Below are 20,244 nucleotides of genomic sequence, written 5' to 3' on the forward strand. Positions count from 1 at the left end.
CCCCAAGATTCTGATTTCATGGGTCTGGGTACCGCCTGGCACTGGGGTTTCGGAAAGCTCTGTGGTGATTTTACCGTGCAGCTGGGACTGAGAACCTCTGCTTGAGGTCAGCGTTTCTCAGCCTCGGCACTACAGACATTTGGGGCTGGGCTGTTCTTTGTTGTGGATGTTTAGCAGCATCCCTGGCCTCTGCCTACTAGATGTCAGTAGCATCTCCCTCCAGTTGTGACGACCAAACATCTCCGGGCATTGCCAAGTGTGTCCTAAGGGGCAAAACTGACTTTGACTGGGAACCACTGCTCTAGGCCAATGGTTATTTGAGGGTGTGCACAGCGGTTAAGAATGTAGGCCCTAGGGCTATATTGCCTGGGTTCAAATTCTAGTTAACAAAGGGCAGAGCTTTGGGAAATTATATAAGGAATAACAAACATACTTACACTTTGTACGGTTGTTGGGAGAATCAAATGGATTAACATGTGTAAAGTGCCTGGAAAACCGCTCCCCGCTCCCCCCCAAGTATACAGGTTTAAAATGGAGAACTGATTAATTAGCATATCTGCGCGTGGGCCCTGGGAACAGTATTTTAATAAGCTTCTGACTTCAGAGATGTGAAGAGCTGGCCCCCTCATTTGGGGTGGAGTCTCATCCATGGGCTTGGGCATGTGCACAGGCCTGGGGCCTTCATTCCTGACCTGGTCTTTGGGCTTCGTTGTGAACACCATCTTCTCTGCGTCCACCTGACAGGCTGGGGCTTGGGCTAAGGTCAGGCCAAGTCTGGCTGGTGCAACAGTGCCCTCTAGAGGACAGACTAGGCCCAGTCACAGCCTCAGATTCCGGGCCCACAGCTTCTCCCTCCTCCCACCCTGCACTGGCTACAGACAGAGGCCCAGCTGATGCGTCTATTGGAAGGAGTTTATTTAAGTACACTGGGCCCCACCAGGCAACGTGGTTTGTGCGAGGCTGTGCGAGGGACAGGCTTGGGCTAAGGGCGGGGGAGGTGAGCTGGTTAAGCACACTGCAGTCTGTGGGTCGCCACATCGCTTTCACACACACCTGCTGCTGTGGCCCACACCTGGCAGGGCCTTTGGTCATTGGACGGCATGGGGGAGAATACTGCCTGGAATCTGGGATCAGGGCAGGTCTTGGTGTCACAGGTGAGGGTGCCGGTGAATATCTGCTAGCCCCAGCTTTGCACCATCTGGCCTGAAGAGCCTTGGGACCACTGCCAGGCCAGCCCAGTCCAGGGTAGGCACCTGGCCCCACTGGACCAGAGGAGGTGAGCCTGAGCCCATCAGCTCCTGGCACTCTGGTCTGGCCCCTCCCTAACCAAACAAGTGCAAAGAAAAGAATGGCACAAATCAGCCCAGAGGGGGCTGTCTCGCCCCTACAACCTAGTCCCCCCGGGTCAGCTAGCGTGGGAAAAGGCAACTTAATTGCAGCTCTTTCTCCAGTCCTAAGAAGGCTGGATCCCCAGCACCCCTCCTTTGCTAGCAGCCTCTGCCAAAGGGTGATTCTACCTCCTGTTTCAGAAAATCCAACCAGCAACCAGCCTGTTGATTCCAGGGTGGTGAGCAAGTGGAAGAGGGAGAAAGAAAGAGGCTGGAGTGACTCTGAGTGTAGCCTCTGATCCCAAATGGTCCTGAGGCCTATGGATACTGTCAGTTCACCGTTAGCGGGGAGTGGCGGGGCCCTGGATGCTATGCTAAGCTTAGGTGCTGTAAACGTTAGTGTGAACAGGGTGACTGGCGGGCAGGAGGCAGTGAGCTCCCTCGCTCCAGTCCCTGTACTGAACAAACACTTCAATAAATAAAACTGAAGATGGCTTTGCCCATGGATGGATGGAAAGCAAGGGCCTGGGGCCAACAGGCTCCTGAAACTCTCCCGAGATCCCCGGATGGGGGTTGGGGGTTAGAGCGTTAACTCTGCCACCCATCAGAAGTAGCACTACTCCTGCCCTCCTCAAATGCCCAGTGTGGTCCTGGTCTCCAGGTGAAGATGAGGGCATCCTGCCCCCTCCTGATACCGAAGTCTCAGTAACCGCTCCTGGAGTGCTTTTCCAGCTTTCTAAACCCAAACAGCAACAAAACCAGACAGAACTCAACCCTGGCCCTCAGTCTGTGATCAAGGGGCATTGAGAGCAGAATGATGAGCAAGGGGAGGCAGCAGCTGCCTTGGGCCGCAGGGCACCCTGGGTGGGGTAGGGGTGGGGCTGGCCCAGCCTAGGATGGGCAGCAGCAAGGTCTCCTGGGGGTTGGGTTTACCTCCCTCTCTGTCTCCCTATGGTAGTAAACATAGTCCCACACAGCCAGCCAAAGACCCTGCTGACGGAGCAGGGCCCTCTGCCAGCACTCTTCCCTGTCGGGCCAGTTAGTGGTCAACCCCAGGTCTCAGGCCGTCACCATCGTGGGTAGTTCATCGTCCTTTCTGGGCCCCGGGATCCCTGGGATCCCCGGGCCACACGGCACTCGCATATGCGCACACACTCGTACCCACACACCCACACACACACTCACACACACAGGCAATTCCTCGCAAACACTCCGACTCAAGAAAGCGAGTTTTAAAGTGGAGTTAACTTCAGAGAGAGGTGAAGATGATGTCCCAATATTAGAAGGTTTTCCTGTGGATGGATCGGGCACCGTCTTCCTCGTATTCCTTCTTAGAGACCCACATCTTTTTAAAGGTGTCCAGGGAGGCAAGGATGGAGCCCCTGGAGTGGAGGGAATCCAAAGGAACAATGTCAGAGAAGGGGAGTGGGTACTCATGGAGCCAGCCAGTCCCCCTGGGGCCAAACCAGACCAGGCTTTTCTTTAAAGGGATGGGGTGGTGAGGGGTAATCAATGCCTTTGCTTCCTGTTCCGCTCTTATGCCCAGAAGAGCTACTCACCCAATCCATGTGGAATACAGTCTCTCTTGCGGTGCAGATATCTGCAGGGGTGGGTGGAAAGAGGAATCTGAGACGTCCATCCTCCCCTCTCCCTTTCCCTGCCACTACTCACCTTTATGGCCAATTCTCACCGCCAGTGAGAGCCGGTGGATACATGGATACATGGATACATTTCAGTGGATATATTTCATAAAACAGGCTTTAAGTTATGTCCCTGCTGGACCCTGTGGCCTCTTGGGGGTACTGTGGCCAGCCTGCTCATCTGAAGAAAGAGGTTCCCGGCATCCCTAAGTATCTATGGCTCCCAGGGAAGCTGGGGCTATCTGGGGGCAAGATTTGGCTCCGTCGGGGGCTGGTGGGAAGCCCCAGTGTGGTGGCAAGAACCACACTCCTCCATTCAGGATCCCCCCTTAGGCAGGCCAGCTCTCCTCAGCAGTCACTAAGACGTTAGACTGTGTCACAGGGGAGCAGTCAAAGTCAGTCTCCTGTCAGTGTTACCGTTTCCCTGAAAGACCACGTGTGGGGCCCTCAGCCTAGCACCCTGCCACATCTGGGTATCAGAACTGCCCCCTTTTGTGAAGACGGAGAGTGAAGAGGGGTCCTCCCCTCTGGTGGGCTTCAGGGGCAGAGTAGAAGCTGGGAGCCATCTGGCGGTGCCCGAAAAACTTGGGCAGAGCAGGAGGGGAGGCCACGCCACATGGCCCTCCAGATCCTGGGAGGCTCAGTTCCACCCAGCCCCTGGCCCCGCCCCCAGCATGCTCCTACCCTGATCTTCACATCTTTCGGAGCCAATTTCTTCACTTCACTCAATAGCCTGTCACCAAAACCTGAATGGGCAGGAAAGGAGAATCTCACGTCAATTCTCTGGGCGTCGGGGCCCAGCAGTATGTGGAAGCTTCCTGGGGAAGGGCGCTGAGAGCAAAGACCAACCTTTGAACAGGGTGGAGCCTCCCGAAAGGACGATGTTAGAGAAAAGTGTGCGCCGCAGGTCCATGTCAGACTTCTGGATGGCGAACACCAGCACCTCATGGATGCCCTCGCTCTCCTCGCCGATCAGGTCCGGCCTGAACAGCAGCTCAGGTGCCCGGAATCGGGAAGGACCAATCTGCAGGGGGGCCGCAAGCTTCTCAGGCTGGGGTGGGGGCTCTCTGCCCATGGCTTAGTAACCAGGTGGCTAGGAAGAGGGCCCTCTGCCCATGGCTTAGTAACCAGGTGGCTAGGAAGGCCACACTCAGGCAAGACCTTGTACGTCAAGGGCACAAAGAAGAACAAAGAGAGGGCTCCTGGGAACAAAAAGGAACAAACAGGGCTCCTGGGAGACTACAGAGAGGAAGCTCCTGTGCATAATCCTAGCTCTGGCACGTGCCGGCCAGAGACTTAATAGATGGATTCATTCATTTGTGGAAATTTCTTCCTATCAGTGGAGGTCCAGGGAGATGGAACTCACCCTACACTGTGCCTAAGTGGTTAAGGACAGCACTCTACCTCACGCTTCCTAGTCCCATTCCGACCTAGGAAGATGCCTCTGGTGCCTTCTCCCCTCCACACAGGACAAGCAAAGTCCCTGGCACCTCGCTCTGCAGGAGATGCTGTGGCTCAAGAGCTATGCTGCTCCAGGCAGATGGTGTGAAAGACCTGACTCCAGCCTGCCCGTGGGAAGTCTGGTTTGGGCCCAGAGCTTTTGGGGCCTGGGGGGCCTGAGAGGAGAGGTCCGGACACCTACCTCAATGGTGCTGCCGTCGGGCAGGTAGTACTGTGCCTTCTCCGTCTCTAGCGTCTCATCCTTCTGGGGGTTTATGGATAGGTAGCAGGCTCTCTGCAGAACGAAGCACAAGTCAGGCAGGCAGGAAACCTGGCGCCTACCCAGTCAAAGTCCCCGGGAGTGATGTGCTGCTGCAGAAATCTGCCCATTGCAGTGACTGCCCTAAAGGTCGTTAGAGCTGTATATGCTAAGTGCCACCCAGTGAGGGCTGACCGAAATCTCCCTGCCCTTTCTTAGGATATCGTTTTCACCTGCTCCACCTTCCTGCTGCGCAAGCGTGGCAACTCAGCTTTCTGGATTTGGGTCTGAGACCACACCCTAATTTTAGTCCAGACTCAGGTGTTTTTCTCCTACTACTCATACAGTTCTGGGTACTGCCTACCCAGCTCCGAGGTCTCCTAGAGCTATAGGTGGCAGGAGGGTTCATTTTACCAAAAAAGAAAAAAGTATTCTGACTTCTTCAAGGATGTAAAAGAACGTATGTAATTTGTACGTAATGTATAAAAAGCATTAAGTAAAGGAGCATGGTGTGCTCATCACCCAGCTTAGGAAATAGAGGCAGCTCCCTTTCTACCACAAGACGGCAGCACTTTGGAAGGTGAATCCGTCAGGGTCAGGGGACCCAGCTGGAGACCACACAGCTGCCAGGAGGCCTGGCTGGGGAGGGCAGAGCCTGATCCCCAGGACAGGAGCTTCGCCGCTCTTCACTTCAGGTCACGGAGGTCCTGGCTGCTATTCCCATTCCCTCTCCCAGCCCTGGGCCCACGGGGGCAACACTTACTTCTTTTATGGCCTTGACAATCTCAAACTCGGAGGATGAGTGGAAATCATAGCCTTCCTTGCGCAGGTAGAGGCGAAGGAAGCGAGAGACGTCCCGGCCAGCGATGTCGATGCGCATGATTGAGTGGGGCATGGCAAAGCCCTCGTAAATGGGCACGGCGTGGGTGACGCCATCCCCAGAATCCAGCACCACACCCGTGGTCCTGCCGGTGGCATAACTGAAGCAAAGGGGGCAAACCATCACCAACCCCTGCCTCCTCACTCGGGGAAGAAACTCACTTCTTGCTAGAGTTCAGTGTCAGCTAAACTAAAGCTGGGGCCTGCCTTCTCCAGAAGCCTTCGACTGGACTAAGTACGAAGGCAGCCTGAGTACTGAAGCAAGCAAGCCTGTAGTGTCTGAAGGAAAGGGGCTGAGCCTCTCCAAGCTCCTTCCCCAACCCCCAGAAGAGCAGGCCTTCTAACCGCAGGTGATGACCTGGCCTTCAACTGCTTCAGGGACCCAGCCCGAGGGACAGTTTTTACTCTCTAGACAAGAGGACAAAACTCAAATGCCTACAGGGGTCAGGCAGGAAAAGTGAATGAGTAAAAGAAAATAATATCTTCACTTTCATAAAAAACTAGCTTCTTCCCACATGGCCCTCTAGGTCTGTCCTTAGTATTTTCTCTTTTGGTAAGGACAAGGGTACAGACATATATTTCTGTGATATGAGGGGAAAAACCCACAATGCTTCATAAATAGCAACTGACATTCTGCCTTCGTGTTGGGAGGACAACAGGCAATGGAGAGACTGTGGTGAAGTCAAGTTTGCAAGCCCTATCTAAAGTGCAGCTGCTACTTTATTTCAGCTCCAGCTGATTTTTGTTCTAGAGGAGTGCAGGCCCAGCATTACCAGATCTTCCCATTTTTTCAGAGAAGCCGAAAATTTGGATTTTGACAGGAAATGTCCTAATTTTTAAATGCTGGCTCACAATTTTTTTTTTTTTTTTTTTTTTTTGCGGTATGCGGGCCTCTCACTGTTGTGGCCTCTCCCATTGCGGAGCACAGGCTCCAGACGCGCAGGCTCAGCGGCCATGGCGCATGGGCCCAGCAGCTCCGCGGCATGTGGGATCTTCCCGGACCGGGACACGAACCAGTGTCACCTGCAGCGGCAGGCGGACTCTCAACCACTGCGCCACCAGGGAAGCCCTGGCTCACAATTTTTTAATGGGGCCAAACACATGCCATCTGTAGGTCACCAGTGTACGATCTCGGTAATATACCTAACCCTGGTGTGAGGCAGGTTGGTAGCGTGACAGAAAGACAGGGGTGTGAGAACAGGGAACACAGCGGTGTTTTCATCACGACCCTATCACCAGGCTTGCATAGCACCCGGCACAAGTAGGCCCTGAAATAATACCCGAAGTCATTACAGGGGCCTGCAGGGAGAGCTGTTGCAGCACATGGCCTTCCCAGCAGGCTGAGTGGAGAGCCTGTGGCACCAAACCAGCAGGGAGTTACGAGACTGGAAAACAGCCTCAATGCTGTCTTTCGCACCATCCAACCTTCCCTGGCAGAGATATTCAGGTGACTCTGAACCAGCCCAAAGGAGAGGCAGCCTCGACTCTGCCAAAGGACTGCTTTCCCCGCAAGGGGCCAGGCTAGCCAGCCAGCTGCTACTCACAGGCTGAGCACAGCTTGCATGGAGATGAAAAGGGCTGGCACATTGAAGGTCTCGAAGAAAACTTCAGCAGCTCGTTCCCGGTTTTTCCGCGGGTTTAAAGGCGCCTCTGTCAGGAGCACAGGATGCTGGTGAAAGATGCCCAGACAGCAATCAGGGCGAGGCCAGATTCCCACCCCTCATTAGTACTGTGTGGCTGGTTGGAGAGCTCAGGCGACCTTTGTCAGCCTCTCTCCAAAAAAGGACAGACTGGGCTTGTCACCTATCCCCACCCAAGTCAGCTTCTCAACTTTCTAAATTCATACCCCCTTTAAAGTCTCATTCTGTCCTCATCCCTTACTCCCCTCCTTGTCTTCCAAGATTCTTATATAGGTCCTTGTACCTACTGTATAGCTCCAGTTGTCAAGATTTTGCTAAACTCTAAATTTGGAATTATTACGATAAAAATAATAGTTAAAAATTTTTTTTCAAAATAGAAAATTAAATTTCAATATTGACCGTACTTTTAAAAAATGGAACATATCCCTCCCCTGGAAATTCTGATAAGCCTAGTACGCACCTTCCTTTTGTGTTTCTGAGTTGAGACTTCCTTTCTTAGAAGGTAAAGAGTATAGGCTCTGAAGTCTGAAAGACGTGGGTTTGAATCCCAGCTCTACTACTCTATTCACTGGGTGATCTTAAAAACACCACCTGGCTTCTCTGACCTTCAGTTCCCTTGTTTATAAAATGGAGATAATACTACCTGTATCTCATAGGAATGCTGTGAAGATTAAATGCAAACATGTCTGGAAAGCACATGGCCTGGTGCCTAGAACATAAGACTCAAACGCTCGTGGCAGTTATCATTGTCATCCGCCTCATCTCTGGGGTAGGGGCTCTGCCTGCTCTGCAAACCCTGCAGGGGCACCCTGAACATAGGACCCTCACCTCCTCTGAGAAAGTCTGCAGCTGGTCCTTAGAATAGACATATTGCCAGATGCGCTCCATGTCGTTCCAGTCCTTGACGATGCCGTGCTCCATGGGGTAGCGGATGGAGAGCAGTCCTCGGTGCTCCTGGGGGCAGAGAGCAGCACTTACAGCAACAGCCAGCCTCTCAGCAGGGCTGCCAGGTGGGCCCTACTCTTCCAGGGCCTGCAGTCCTCAACCACAGCTAAGGGCGGGCCACCCAGCTTCCAAGTCTCTAAGCTGTATGCTGCGAACTGTACTCAGTGCCCAACCAGCTGGCAAAGCAGAGGGCTTCTGCATTTCCGTGGGCCGCTGGGTGGCACCCTCCTCATTGCCTGGTTCCAGGACACAATCTCCTGGCGTTTGCAACCAAGGTTGGCAACAATGATTCTGTTGTTCTGCTTCTAGAAGCTGCCTGAGGAAAACTGTGCTAATTAACTGTCAAACTGTGCTAATTAACTTATCTCCAGGGTATCCCAGCTAGAATCTCCCCCCAATCACTTCTGCCAAAAAAATAACGAAGCCAGTCAACTTAATCATTGGCAATGAAGCGAAAGCCCTCTTTTCTAGACTGGTCTCTATTTCCCAAAGTGGGGTTCCAGATATTTTTTCTCCAAAACCAGAGGCTGTTCCTGGGAGAAGGAAACCAACTAGGTTTACTCTCTCTAGAATGAGAGAGTGAAAGGGGAGAGTTCAAGAGGAAATTGCTCCTTTTACTCGTGGCCATGTCCCACTGTGGGACACTGCCCGAGTGGGGAACAATGAAGGTCCCCTGCTGGCTTGAGGCTTCTTCAGTAGGACTGGGGATTACCTCTGCTTTGGGGCCAATGAAGATGTCGCCTTCGAGGGCACCTGCCATGACACGAACGTGTTTGGGTCTGCCCACACTACAAAAGAGAGCAGGGAGGACCATCACTTTTCATTTCATGACACAACACATGACAGGACACGGGAAGGATGTACTGATGCACGTACTTGGATGGGAAGAAATATACTCAATTCTACTGTGATTATTGTTGAGGAATGAGATTATAGTTGATTTTGATTTTCCTCTTTCTGCTTTTCTGCACTTCCCACAATTTCTATAATAAACATGTATTATTTTATTTTTTTGTATTTATTATTTTAAGTCATTTGTATTTCATATATTTCATATATTTATATTGTTTTATAAGTTATTAAAACAAATTCTGGAGGATTCAATACCTCTAGTTCTTCTTTTTCCACAGTATATATGCAGATCAAGAGAGACAGGGAAACAAGAATTCATTTAGATCGATTAACTCAAAAAGTTTTTGTCTCCTTAGCCTCCTGCCCAGGCCTCCTATTAAGGAAAACTGTGATGTTGTAAATGACAGATAGCCTTTCTTCCTTTTTCTACTGCTTTGAGCCCCTTTCCCAGGCACCCCTGCCCTTTTCCTGCCTGCAATCTCTCTGCCTCAGGAAGAAAGTGCTGAGAAAAAAACTCATCCTTGGGCTTCCCCGGTGGCACAGTGGTTAAGAACCTGCCTGCCAACGCAGGGGACACGGGTTCAAGCCCTGGTCCGGGAAGATCCCACATGCTGTGGAGCAACTATGCCCGTGTACCACAACTACTGAGCCTGCGCTCTAGAGCCTGCGTGCCACAACTACTGAAGCCCGCGTGCTTAGAGCCCGTGCTCCACAACAAGAGAAGCCACTGCAATGAGAAGCCCTCGTGCCGCAACTAGAGAAAGCCCGTGCGCAGCAACGAAGACCAATGCAGCCAAAAATAAAAATAAATAAACTTATATAAAAAAAACCAAAAACTCATTCTCACTAGGATGGTAGGTATGGTTTAATGTTAAACCCCATCCTGGGTGATAGGAGAATTTTAAGAAGAGGGTTCCATGAAGAGACTGTCATCCAAAGCAATGAGTCACCAATGATAACATTTTTGGCATCAGATAAAATCAAATTAAAAAAAATTCACCTCTTGGATTGTACCCTGCAGGCAACTGTCTGCTTACTCCAAAAGCCAGCTCCTGTCCCTCGCTTGTTGTTTTGAGTACCAAGACTGACCCAAATGAGAGATCCTTTCTCCCTAAAAGATGGAGGGCTGACACCATAATAAAGCTGACAAGCCTCCCAAGCTTCTGACTAAGCTACAGAATGACTTACTAGTTTGGAAAGCAGTATTTGGGGATCTGATCACCAGCAAAACCAGCTTTAATCACACCGGATCCCTGAGGAGAGAGAGAAAGAGAAGTCACAATATCACAAAAACAAGAGGAGATATATATCATACAGTATGTATAATATGGTTCCACTTTTACTTTAAAGAGAGAGACCTTATACTTATGTATACTATATCCACTTGTATGAGAATCTGAACAGTGAACACACACCAAAGGGAGGGCAGTGGGGCTGGGGATGGTGAGGGGCATTTCTATTGCATACTCTGAATATTATTTGATTTTTATGTATTCTTTGACTTTTCTACATTGAACATGTTTTACTTTCGGAATTAAAAAGGGAAATTAATATTAATAAAGGGGAAAAAAAAGAACTCTTGAGGAGAGAAGAGGAAAGTGACTAGAAGCACCGAAGCAGCCAAGTTTAGGAATATAACCAAGGAGGGAAGAGCGCATGATTCTGTTACACCATCATGGAACACTTCTAACCTACTTTCCCAGCTCAGACCCAGACTATCCCTGCCCTCCAAGGCCTCTATGACAGACACCACCACGAGCGCTGCCATACTTGAAGTTAACTCCAATATGACACACGTTGTCTGGTTCTGACTACAGAGGCAGACCACTATGCTTTGTGGGAGGTTTGTGGTGGTTGTTTTGTTTTTTCACTATGCTTTGCTTTACTTGTTGGTCTCTTGAGGTAAAGAGCAGGAAAGCCCTAAAGCACTGTCTGAGAAGAATCTGATGTCTCCCACCATCACCTCTGGTACCACCCGGGCCCAGCCAAAGTAAACATTGACTCTGGACATCAACTCCACGCAGGACAGATGTCGAGGCCTGATACTGCTTGAGATTCACCCTGTTTTCTTCCTTCTTAATTCTTCTGCCACCACACCTGATACCCTCGTCCTTCTACCCCCCAACACAGTTTGTAGCTGCAAGTGTAATTAGGGCAAGCCTTTTCCTGCTGCATGGTGACCACTTCTCCTGGAACGAGTGTAATATTGATATTTCCAGGACCTACACAGCAAGCAGTAAACACATCAGGAGAGCTAACTAGCCAAGGTTACCTTGGTACCAAAGGCTTCCTGGCAACAGCCCTGGATCCCTCTCTGTCTCTTATTTCTGCCCTTCTATAGGAGAAGGGCAGGGGCTGGGGTGGGGTGAGATGGGTCATCCTGGTACCTGATTGTAGCAAGACAGAGGGAGGAGGTAAGAAGTGGTTGAAGGACAGGGAAAGCAGTATGGGAGGAGAGCAGGGCAAGCCAGTTCTCTAAGACAGCAGGAGCCTCTGCCAACAGAAAAAACAGGAGACAATGTGCAAACCCATTGGCCTAGGCAGAACAGCAAGGAGCCTGGAAAAGGTGCAGCTGTAAACTGAGCTCAAAGACCGGGAAGGAGGAAAAGACTATCTTACTGCAAACCCAAGGGCCCTGGGACAGCATCACAGCTAGTGAAAATAACACTGTACAAGAGAACTCTGGGAACTTGTGAGCTCAAGCTTCCAATAATTGCCCACTGCCTTCATCTGGGTGTGGTGATGCCAGCAGACTAACTGGATCTCCTGGTAGAGGTTGAAAACAAGAAAAGTAATCTAGAGTCTGTGCTTCAGACTACGTGGCATACAGGATCTTAGTTCCCTGACCAGGGATTGATCCTGTGCCTCCCACAGTAGAAGCGCAGAGTGTTAACAACTGGATCGCCAGGAAAGTTCCTAGATATTTTTAAGAGATGATTTTCCTGGTTATTTGATTTTGAGTTTACTAGCAAAAGGACTGGAGGCTGAGTGACAAAGCAGAGTAAGATGTTAGGTTCTTTTCTTTCTCTCCATCCTTCCCGGCAAGAGTATAAAATGCCCAGTTCAAATACCACCGCCTTGCTCCTGAAGAATAATCCCCAGTTGGAATTAATTATCCTCTTCCTATTATCTCCCCAAATCACCATTACCTGTTTTACTAGGTAGCATAAATTTCATTCTGCTTTTCTTTAAAAAAACACATATATATACTTTTGATGTGGACCATTTTTTTAAGTCTTTATTGAATTTGTTACAATATTGCTTCTGTTTTATGTTTTTTTTTTTTTTTTTTGGCCATGAGGCATGTGGGCTCTTAGCTCCCCAACCAGGGATCGAACCCACACCCCCTGCATTGGAAGGCGAAGTTTTAACCACTGGGCTGCCAGGGAAGTCCCCTCATTCTGCTTTCTATTCGAATTTATGGTTTCCACTTTTGTTTCCTTTCAGTGCAAATTCCTTGAAGTCAGAGACTGTATATCAGCGGTATCTCACATGTGCAAGGTACTTGAATAGATGCTGGTTGACTAAAATGAAAACCAAGCTCAAATGATTGAGCTGATGAAGCCTAAAGTATGGAACCTGAATGAGCAGCTGGAATGCCAGAAGCCCCAGGCAGAGGTGGTACAGGGAAGGCAAAGGCAGGATTGGGAATGATGCACAGGGTGGAACCAGACCCAGCTTGTCCCTGCAGCTCCACGAGCTGCCTGGCAGGCCAGCTGAAGAATGGGTGAAGAATGTGTGGGGATGGGGGAGCCGGCTGAGTTGCCACTCTTCTGCGCAAGCCATACCATAAGAGCATATAAAAGGGGCATGTCAATTTCTTCAGGGTCATGTCAATTTCTTTAACAGTATTTGTAACTAGGAACTGTATACCTGGCAAATGAGCTGCCACTCTCTTTGTTATTCACTCTGGCAAAGCCAAGTAAACAAATGCCTTTTAGAAGCTACTTGAAAAAGTAGTCTCATTAAACATTTGATTTTGGGGACTCGAGTCTGCTGCCAGCCACCACTGACAATTCTCCTTCTGATGCAGGCAAACAAATAGCAAATCCTTCAGCAAGGCTCTCCCAGTACCTGCTGGCTATAGGCCTTGTGGCTTGGGCAACCTTATCCTAAGCACTGATTATTCTTGACATGCTGGGAAGGAGGCTAGCTGTCTGACATTTTACAAGTGGGAAGAGGACGCTGAGAGGTGGAGCCTCAGATTCCAGGATACTGGTGGCCCATTTTGGCCCAAAGACATATTTTGTTTGGCCCACAAAGTAGTTTTTTAAAAAAAATTAATTAATTTATTTATTTTTGGCTGTGTTGGGTCTTTGTTGGTGCACATGGGTTTTCTCTATTTGCGGCTGTTCTTTGTTGTGGTGCGTGGGCTTCTCATTGAGGTACTTCTCTTGTTGTGGAGCACGGGCTCTTGGAGCACGGGCTCTAGGCACGCGGGCTTCAGTAGTTGCGGCTCTTGGGCTCTAGAGCGCAGGCTCAGTAGTTGTGGCACACAGGCTTAGTTGCTCCGCGGCATGTGGGATCTTCCCGGACCGGGGCTCGAACCTGTGTCCCCTGCATTGGCAGGCAGATTCTTAACCACTGAGCCACCAGGGAAGTCCCCCATAAGGTAGTTTTTTAAAAACAACTTTATTGAGATAAAATTCACATGCTGTACAATCTACCATTTAAGGTGTGTAATTCAATGGTTCTTAGTATATTCACAGTGTACAATCATTCACCACAATCTAATTTTAAAACTTTGTCATCATCCCCCAAAGAAACGCTGTATCCGTTAGCAGCCACTCTCCATCCTTACCACCACCAACCCCCAGCCCTAGGCAACTACTAATCTACTTTCTGTCTCCATAGACCACAAACTACTTTTACATTAACTTCTAACAGTTAAAAAATTAGAGATTGCACATGAAATTTAATACTTCTGATTTCTCTTGAAAAATCAGAAGATATGGCAACATTGGGTCTGCATTCCTACATGGGGACAACTGGTTGGAAATGAGAAGCAGCTGGCCCTTTGGTCAGGTGTGCCCAATGCACCTTTCAGATTCCTCGCACTGTTGTTAAGGCTACCTTCTCCCCCTGGCCCCCACGACTTTTTTAATGTATCTGCTTGGCCTCCGCAGGCATTGAGTTTGAGACCCCTATTCTAGACATGCTTTCTAGCTTGATGTGAAGCACATCCGTGGCTCTCAAAATATACATAAATGAATAGTGAGATTATCTCTGCAAGCCACCTCCTCTTCACTCTCTCCGTCAAACTACGGATGGATTCTTGCTGCAGTTGTATAACCAACAGCCTGAAAGTCACACCACAAGTGATCGTGTTACATAAATATATTGACTTCCATTTCCTCAGCTAATTCTAGTGTCCCTTAAACTTAAGTGAATCAGCAGATCTTAAGAGCTGATGACAATCAACAGATGAATGGATAAAGAAGATGTGGCACATATATACAATGGAATATTACTCAGCCATAAAAAGAAACAAAATTGAGTTATTTGTAGTGAGGTGGATGGACCTAGAGTCTGTCATATGGAGTGAAGTAAGTCTGAAAGAGGAAAACAAATATTGTATGCTAACACATATATATGGAATCTAAAAAAAAATGGTTCCGAAGAACCTAGGGGCAGGACAGGAATAAAGACGCAGACGTAGAGAATGGACTTGAGGACACGTGGAGGGATAAGGGTAAGCTGGGACAAAGTGAGAGTGGCATGGACTTATATATACTACCAAATGTGAAATAGATAGCTAGTGGGAAGCAGTCGCATAGCACAGGGAGATCAGCTCAGTGCTGTGTGACCACCCAGAGGGGTGGGATAGGGAGGTTGGGAGGCGAGATGCAAGCGGGAGGAGATACGGGAATATATGTATATGTATAGCTAACTCACTTTGTTATAAAGCAGAAAGTAACACACCATTGTAAAGCAATTTTACTCCGATAAAGATGTTAAAAAAAAAAGAGCTGATGACAAATTGTTTAAAAAAATGAGACAATTATGAAATTTGAACATTGACTAGATATTTGATGATATTAAGGAATTATTATTAATTTTATTAGGTTTGATAATAGTATATTGGTTATGTTTTTAAAAGAGTGTGGGGACTTCCCTGGTGGCGCAGTAGATAAGACTCCGCACTCCCAATGCAGGGGGCCAGGGTTCGATCCCTTGTCAGGGAACTAGATCCCCAATGCATGCCACAACTAAGGAACGCGCCTGCCACAAATAAGAACTGGTGCAACAAAAATAAATAAATAAATAATAAAATAAAAGAGTGTGGAAGTGGGAAGTGGGTGGGAATGTAGATTGACCGAGAGTTGATAACCATTTCAGCGAGGCGATGGATATGTGGATGTTTGCTATACTATTCCTCCTCCTTTTGTTTATATTTGAAATTTTCTATAATAAGGAGAGCTGGCAAATAAGATGATAACACTTAAGTAAAATTTCAAAACATAAATACTGTACACACACACATTATAAAATACATGTGTCCATAAAATCATGGATGGAAAGGAGCACATCAATTTAACGATGATGGTTTGCTTCTGGCGTTATGTCTGGACCAGAAAGAAAGGATGGGATTGTAGATGGGTACAAAGAGGCTTCAATTATATCTGTAAGGTTTTATTTCCTAAAAAAAATGAAGCAAATATGGCAAATGACATTTATTAAATCTGGGTGGAAGACATGCTACATAGGTGCTTGTTATATACTTCTCTGAACTTTTCTGTGTGTTTAAAGTATCCCACTTTTCAAAAAGGGGGCTGAGGCAGCACAACATTCCCCCCAAACAGTTAAATTCTTAGCTTGAAAAACCTGTAAAGATCTGGTATTGTTCCTGCAATTAGGCCCACACAGTATGGTCATGAAGACAATCTTAAAATTGACCAGAATGTTGATCCATTTTAGGAAAGAACTTAACCTTCAAGATCTTCACAAAGATTTGAGCTTCAGAATAAACATAGTATTCTAATCAAAGTGTTGTGGTCCTCAGAATATGGCCTGGGAGCTGTCCTCCTCTTTCTTGTATTACTATCTATGATATGCCTTTGGGAAGAATGACTGCTTGTTTGTTGGTTTATTTATTTATTTATTTTTGGCTGCATTGAGTGTTGCTGCACGCAGACTTTCTCTAGTTGCGGCGAGCGGGGGCTACTTTTCGTCACAGTGCGTGGGCTTCTCATTGTGGTGGCTTCTCTTGCTGTAGAGCATGGGCTCTAGGCGCCCGGGTTTCAGTAGTTGTGGCACGCAGGCTCAGTAGCTGTGGCTTGTGGGCTCTAGAGCACAGGCTAAGTAGTTGTGGCACACGGGCGTGGGATCTTCGCAGATCAGGGCTCGAACCCGTGTCCCCTGCATTGGCAGGTGGATTCTTAACCACTGCACCACCAGGGAAGCCCTAATTACACTCTCTTTAGCCCAGAAATAAAATTGTGGCAGCATGGTAAGCTATGGAGCTGTTGAATCTGCTAGAGACACATTCTCAAAATATAAAGTTGGCTCAAATATTTCAAATGATTTTTCCTATCCATCTTTCATTTTGAAACAAAACAAAACAAAACTCTCTACATATCAAACAGCAAGAACTACGTGAGGCCCCATATCTAAAACTGTGGCAGATGCTCAGTAAATCCTAGTGGGAAAATTACTTAAGTTTCTCCTATTTTACCTTTTGGTGGGATTGTTGGCATAATAAAGGAAATGTTTTCCCAGAAAAAAGCAAGTCTATTCCTTAAGTCTTAAAACTGAAAATGCACCACTGTTTTGATGCATTTCAAATACACTACCAAGAAAGAGAAAGAAAGAACTAAGAAGCATTCGCTTAAGTGACTAAAGAAAGCGGATGGAGATAGAACTGCTGCCCGACAAATCCAGAAGCAAAGGATCTGGTGGGATGGACAGACTACTCCTTCTGCACTGCTGATGAAAACAGGAGATTGCTAATTTCTTTTTTTTTTCTTTTTAAAACTTAAGAAAAAGGCAGATGAAGCACACACAGACTGGCTGAAGACAGAAATAGTGTTCTCTGAAAATCAACATCAAGAACAAGGAGTCCTACTCAACCCTGTACAGAAACTAACTAGGCTCCCCCCATCCCCCACAATCCTTTCTTTATTTAGGGACATTTTTATTACCGTGATAGAGATATTCAGTCATTTATCCCCCCACCCATCAGTAAAATTAAAAATCCAATGTGCACATAGTGGTGTCAGGTCCTAGATACTGTATGTGGGAGGGAGGTGGGGAAAGAGAGAGTAATGAAAAACGAAGGAATACCATTTTTTTTCCCACCAGGGTTTAACAGTCTAATGAAGCAGACAAAAAAAAATTGCTCCCCAACATGAGATGTCTCACTGAGCTCAACCTCCTTCCTGGAGAGAAGGAAAGCTAACCAAAGAAGCACCTTTCCTTGGAAAAAGTGAGGAATTTGGAACCCAATCTCAATCTGAGTCTTGGATCCTTAATTCATAAACCAGGTGGTTTGAATACTGTTAGTTAACCTCTCCAAGCCTCACTTTTCTGCATATTTCAAGTTCTATCTACATATCAGTGTTGAAGCTTAAATGAGATGATGCAAATGAAAGGACCTTGCAAGTGCGCAAGGTCCAAAGGGCTGAATCAACGGAGCGAATCTGACAGTCACTTAAAGACAGAATTGTCAGTTTTTCCTCAATGGAGGGATTTAGAGACTTAGAAGGGGATTAGAAAGGTAGCAACCAATCTCCGTGAGACCAAACCTTTGAGTGGAAGACAGAAATCCATTTTTTTTTTTTAACAACTGCCTCCTTCCGCCAAAAATAAGAGCTGTATGTAGATTCTTTCCATTTGTCACTACTGATGCATTTGCGTGGGGTACTATCAAGAGGAATAATGGATAAAGCACCGGATTTAGGGCACCTACACTGTGCGACCTTGGGCTCACTTTTACCTCTTCGCTCTTCAGTTTTCACACTTGTAAAACGAGGACCAAAATTCCTGCCTCAACTGTTCACCCGGTTTTTGTGAGGATCCAGTTCGAATGTATGTGAAACCCCCATGTAAGCGCTAGAGCGCCTGGCAAATATTATGTTTAGTAATTTTTTCCCCCAGAAACTAGGCGTTCCGAAGAGGAAGGTATCTCTCTGCTTGCTTTGTCACTCTCCTTTCTTCTCGATTTTTATTAACTCTGTAATTTATAATCACAGAAAAAACTGAAATCCTAAGCCCATTTCTGGCACCTGACTCTCGGGCCCCACCCAGGTACACCGCCAAGCCTCCCGGCCGGCTCGGGATCTAAGGAAACTTAGCCCTTCTCCACCAGCAGGCGGGCCCTAGCCAGTCAGGCCGCACCACTGGGAGTCCCAGAAACCAATCCCAACAGCCCTCGTGCACCGCCCCGCCCCTTAGAGAGGCGAAACACTATGGCGGCCCGGAAGAACGACAGGGGCGCGAGCCAATCACTGCAGAGGGCTGCCCTCATCCTGCAAGGCCCAGAGGCGGGGTCATCGGTCAAGATGGAGAGCCAGAGGAGCCAATAGAGTTATCGGAAACTGGGGAGGGGCGGGCGCCGGGCGCTCACAGAGCGGTTAAGGCCCCTCGAGCCAAGGGCCCAAGGACCCCGCCTGGACTATAACCCTTCCCTTTATCCATCCCAAGGTTCTCCATCCTATGGTTGCTGGCCGGCTGGCCGCCCTGTCTGCGGACTACGGGTCGGGGGAGGACGGAGGCGGCGGCGGCTGAACCCGCCTGACAGGCCGGGCCAGTGACAAAGAGCCGGCGGCCCAGACTGAAACACGGGAAGCGATCCCTTCGGGGAGGAGAGCATAAGCCCCGCTAGGGGGATGCAACTCACGTTGTCGATCACGACTGGCTGGTTGGCGATCACATCGTAGGACTCCATGGCAGAGGAATCTCTCCTTCTGAGGAAGGAACTGCCAGCCTGGTCCGCCGCTAAGGCCACTGACACACATGCGCAGTCTAGCCGCCGGTACAGGGCGGCCAGGGAGCGGCCCGACCTCGCTTCCGAAGAACTACAACACCCAGCATGCCTTGCACCTGAGTAAGCCATCCAGGCGGCTTCGGAGGCCCGCCTAGTTTAAGGGACGGGGCGTCGCGTTTCCGACGCACAGTACCCTGGGCTTTGTAGTCTCCGTAGATAAGTAGAAGGGGACGCCGATTGATGGTTGCATTGCATGCCCGGATATGTAGTCCCTTTGAAGCGATTCGCAGTGCATGCTGAAATATGTAGTCCTGAGTACTTGTCTGTAGTTCGGTTTGGATTGATCAGTAACTCATGGATGTTTGGATTTTACAGATGAGTCCTTCCACTCCCTACCCTGGACAATTTGAGGTTGCCATGTTCTCATATGGGTCTATAAGACATTAATAAACATCTATTACAAAATAAACAGTTTCTAAACATCTATTACCATCACACTCTAATAAAAGGAAATTTTAATACACATGGGGAGGAACCTATTCCCAGAACAAAGAAAAATAATTTACATTGCATAAAATTTGCTTTTATTGAAAAAAAAAAGTACATTTTGGTTGATTTTCTCATTTTTTCCTGGATAGGTGTAAACTTGGCAACATGCTAACATTGGTCTGAAGACTGGAATTTGGAACTACTGGTGTAGATGATCTTTTGGACATTAAAACATCGTTCATCTAATAGCTTCAGTAACAGTATATCTTTAATTTTCATGGGGATTTAGAATTGACATTGATGGATGAGAAAATGGAAGTGAAGAGAGATTATGTGTCACTGTTTTCTAATGAGCCCAGTGCATTTTTCTCTAAATTATTTCCTCCATCCCTTCAAGTTGCAGGGAAGCTTTAGTTAATAGCAGCAGTAGTCAGGACTCTCTTCTATCCCTTTCTCTTGGAATTTCTTCAAGATCACTGAGTGGAAGACACTACTGTATGAAAAGTTATTGTAGGCAGCAAAATAATTCCCAACCTGGTGTCTTAGGAATTAAAACATTTCCCAGTTACAGAGAGTCAAAGGTAATGGAGAGGGGCAGCTTCACAGTAGATAATGAATATTGGTGTTCCTCAAGGCAACCTGCTTACCTCTGCTTAAAACAGAACAAAAAAGAGATTGTCATCTTAACCACGTCATTTTAACCATGTATTAAATAATCACCAAGTCCATACAGAGTGAAATCAGAAAGAGAAAAACAAATATCATATAATATCGCTTATATGTGGAATCTAGAAAAATGGTACAGATGAACTTATAGGCAAAGCAGAAATAGAGTCACAGATGTAGA

At 47.9% G+C, this 20,244-nt stretch overlaps 1 protein-coding gene across 4 annotated transcripts; it reads right to left on the reverse strand.

The window, feature by feature from the left end:
- Positions 1-568: 568 nt before the first annotated feature.
- ACTR1A (actin related protein 1A) lies at positions 569-19,002 on the reverse strand. 4 transcript variants are annotated; one of them, XM_032608051.1, is made up of 11 exons: positions 18,822-19,002; positions 10,172-10,236; positions 8,844-8,919; positions 8,015-8,140; positions 7,091-7,215; positions 5,431-5,647; positions 4,611-4,703; positions 3,818-3,992; positions 3,653-3,714; positions 2,888-2,928; positions 569-2,710 (listed from the first exon to the last, which is right to left on the reverse strand). In XM_032608051.1, exons 1-11 carry the CDS (start codon positions 18,867-18,869, stop codon positions 2,608-2,610), a joined length of 1,131 nt encoding a protein of 376 aa, XP_032463942.1. In that variant the 5' UTR covers positions 18,870-19,002; the 3' UTR covers positions 569-2,607. The 4 variants fall into 4 exon arrangements, 3 of the variants coding, with proteins under 3 accessions (XP_032463942.1, XP_032463943.1, XP_032463941.1); XR_004346167.1 differs by having other exon boundaries at positions 2,888-3,714; positions 18,822-18,954; XM_032608052.1 differs by lacking the exon at positions 3,653-3,714 and having other exon boundaries at positions 18,822-18,933.
- Positions 19,003-20,244: the final 1,242 nt, after the last annotated feature.

Source organism: Phocoena sinus, chromosome 16 (assembly GCF_008692025.1).
Source record: "Phocoena sinus isolate mPhoSin1 chromosome 16, mPhoSin1.pri, whole genome shotgun sequence".
In the NCBI taxonomy this organism is placed as follows: Eukaryota; Metazoa; Chordata; class Mammalia; order Artiodactyla; family Phocoenidae; genus Phocoena; species Phocoena sinus.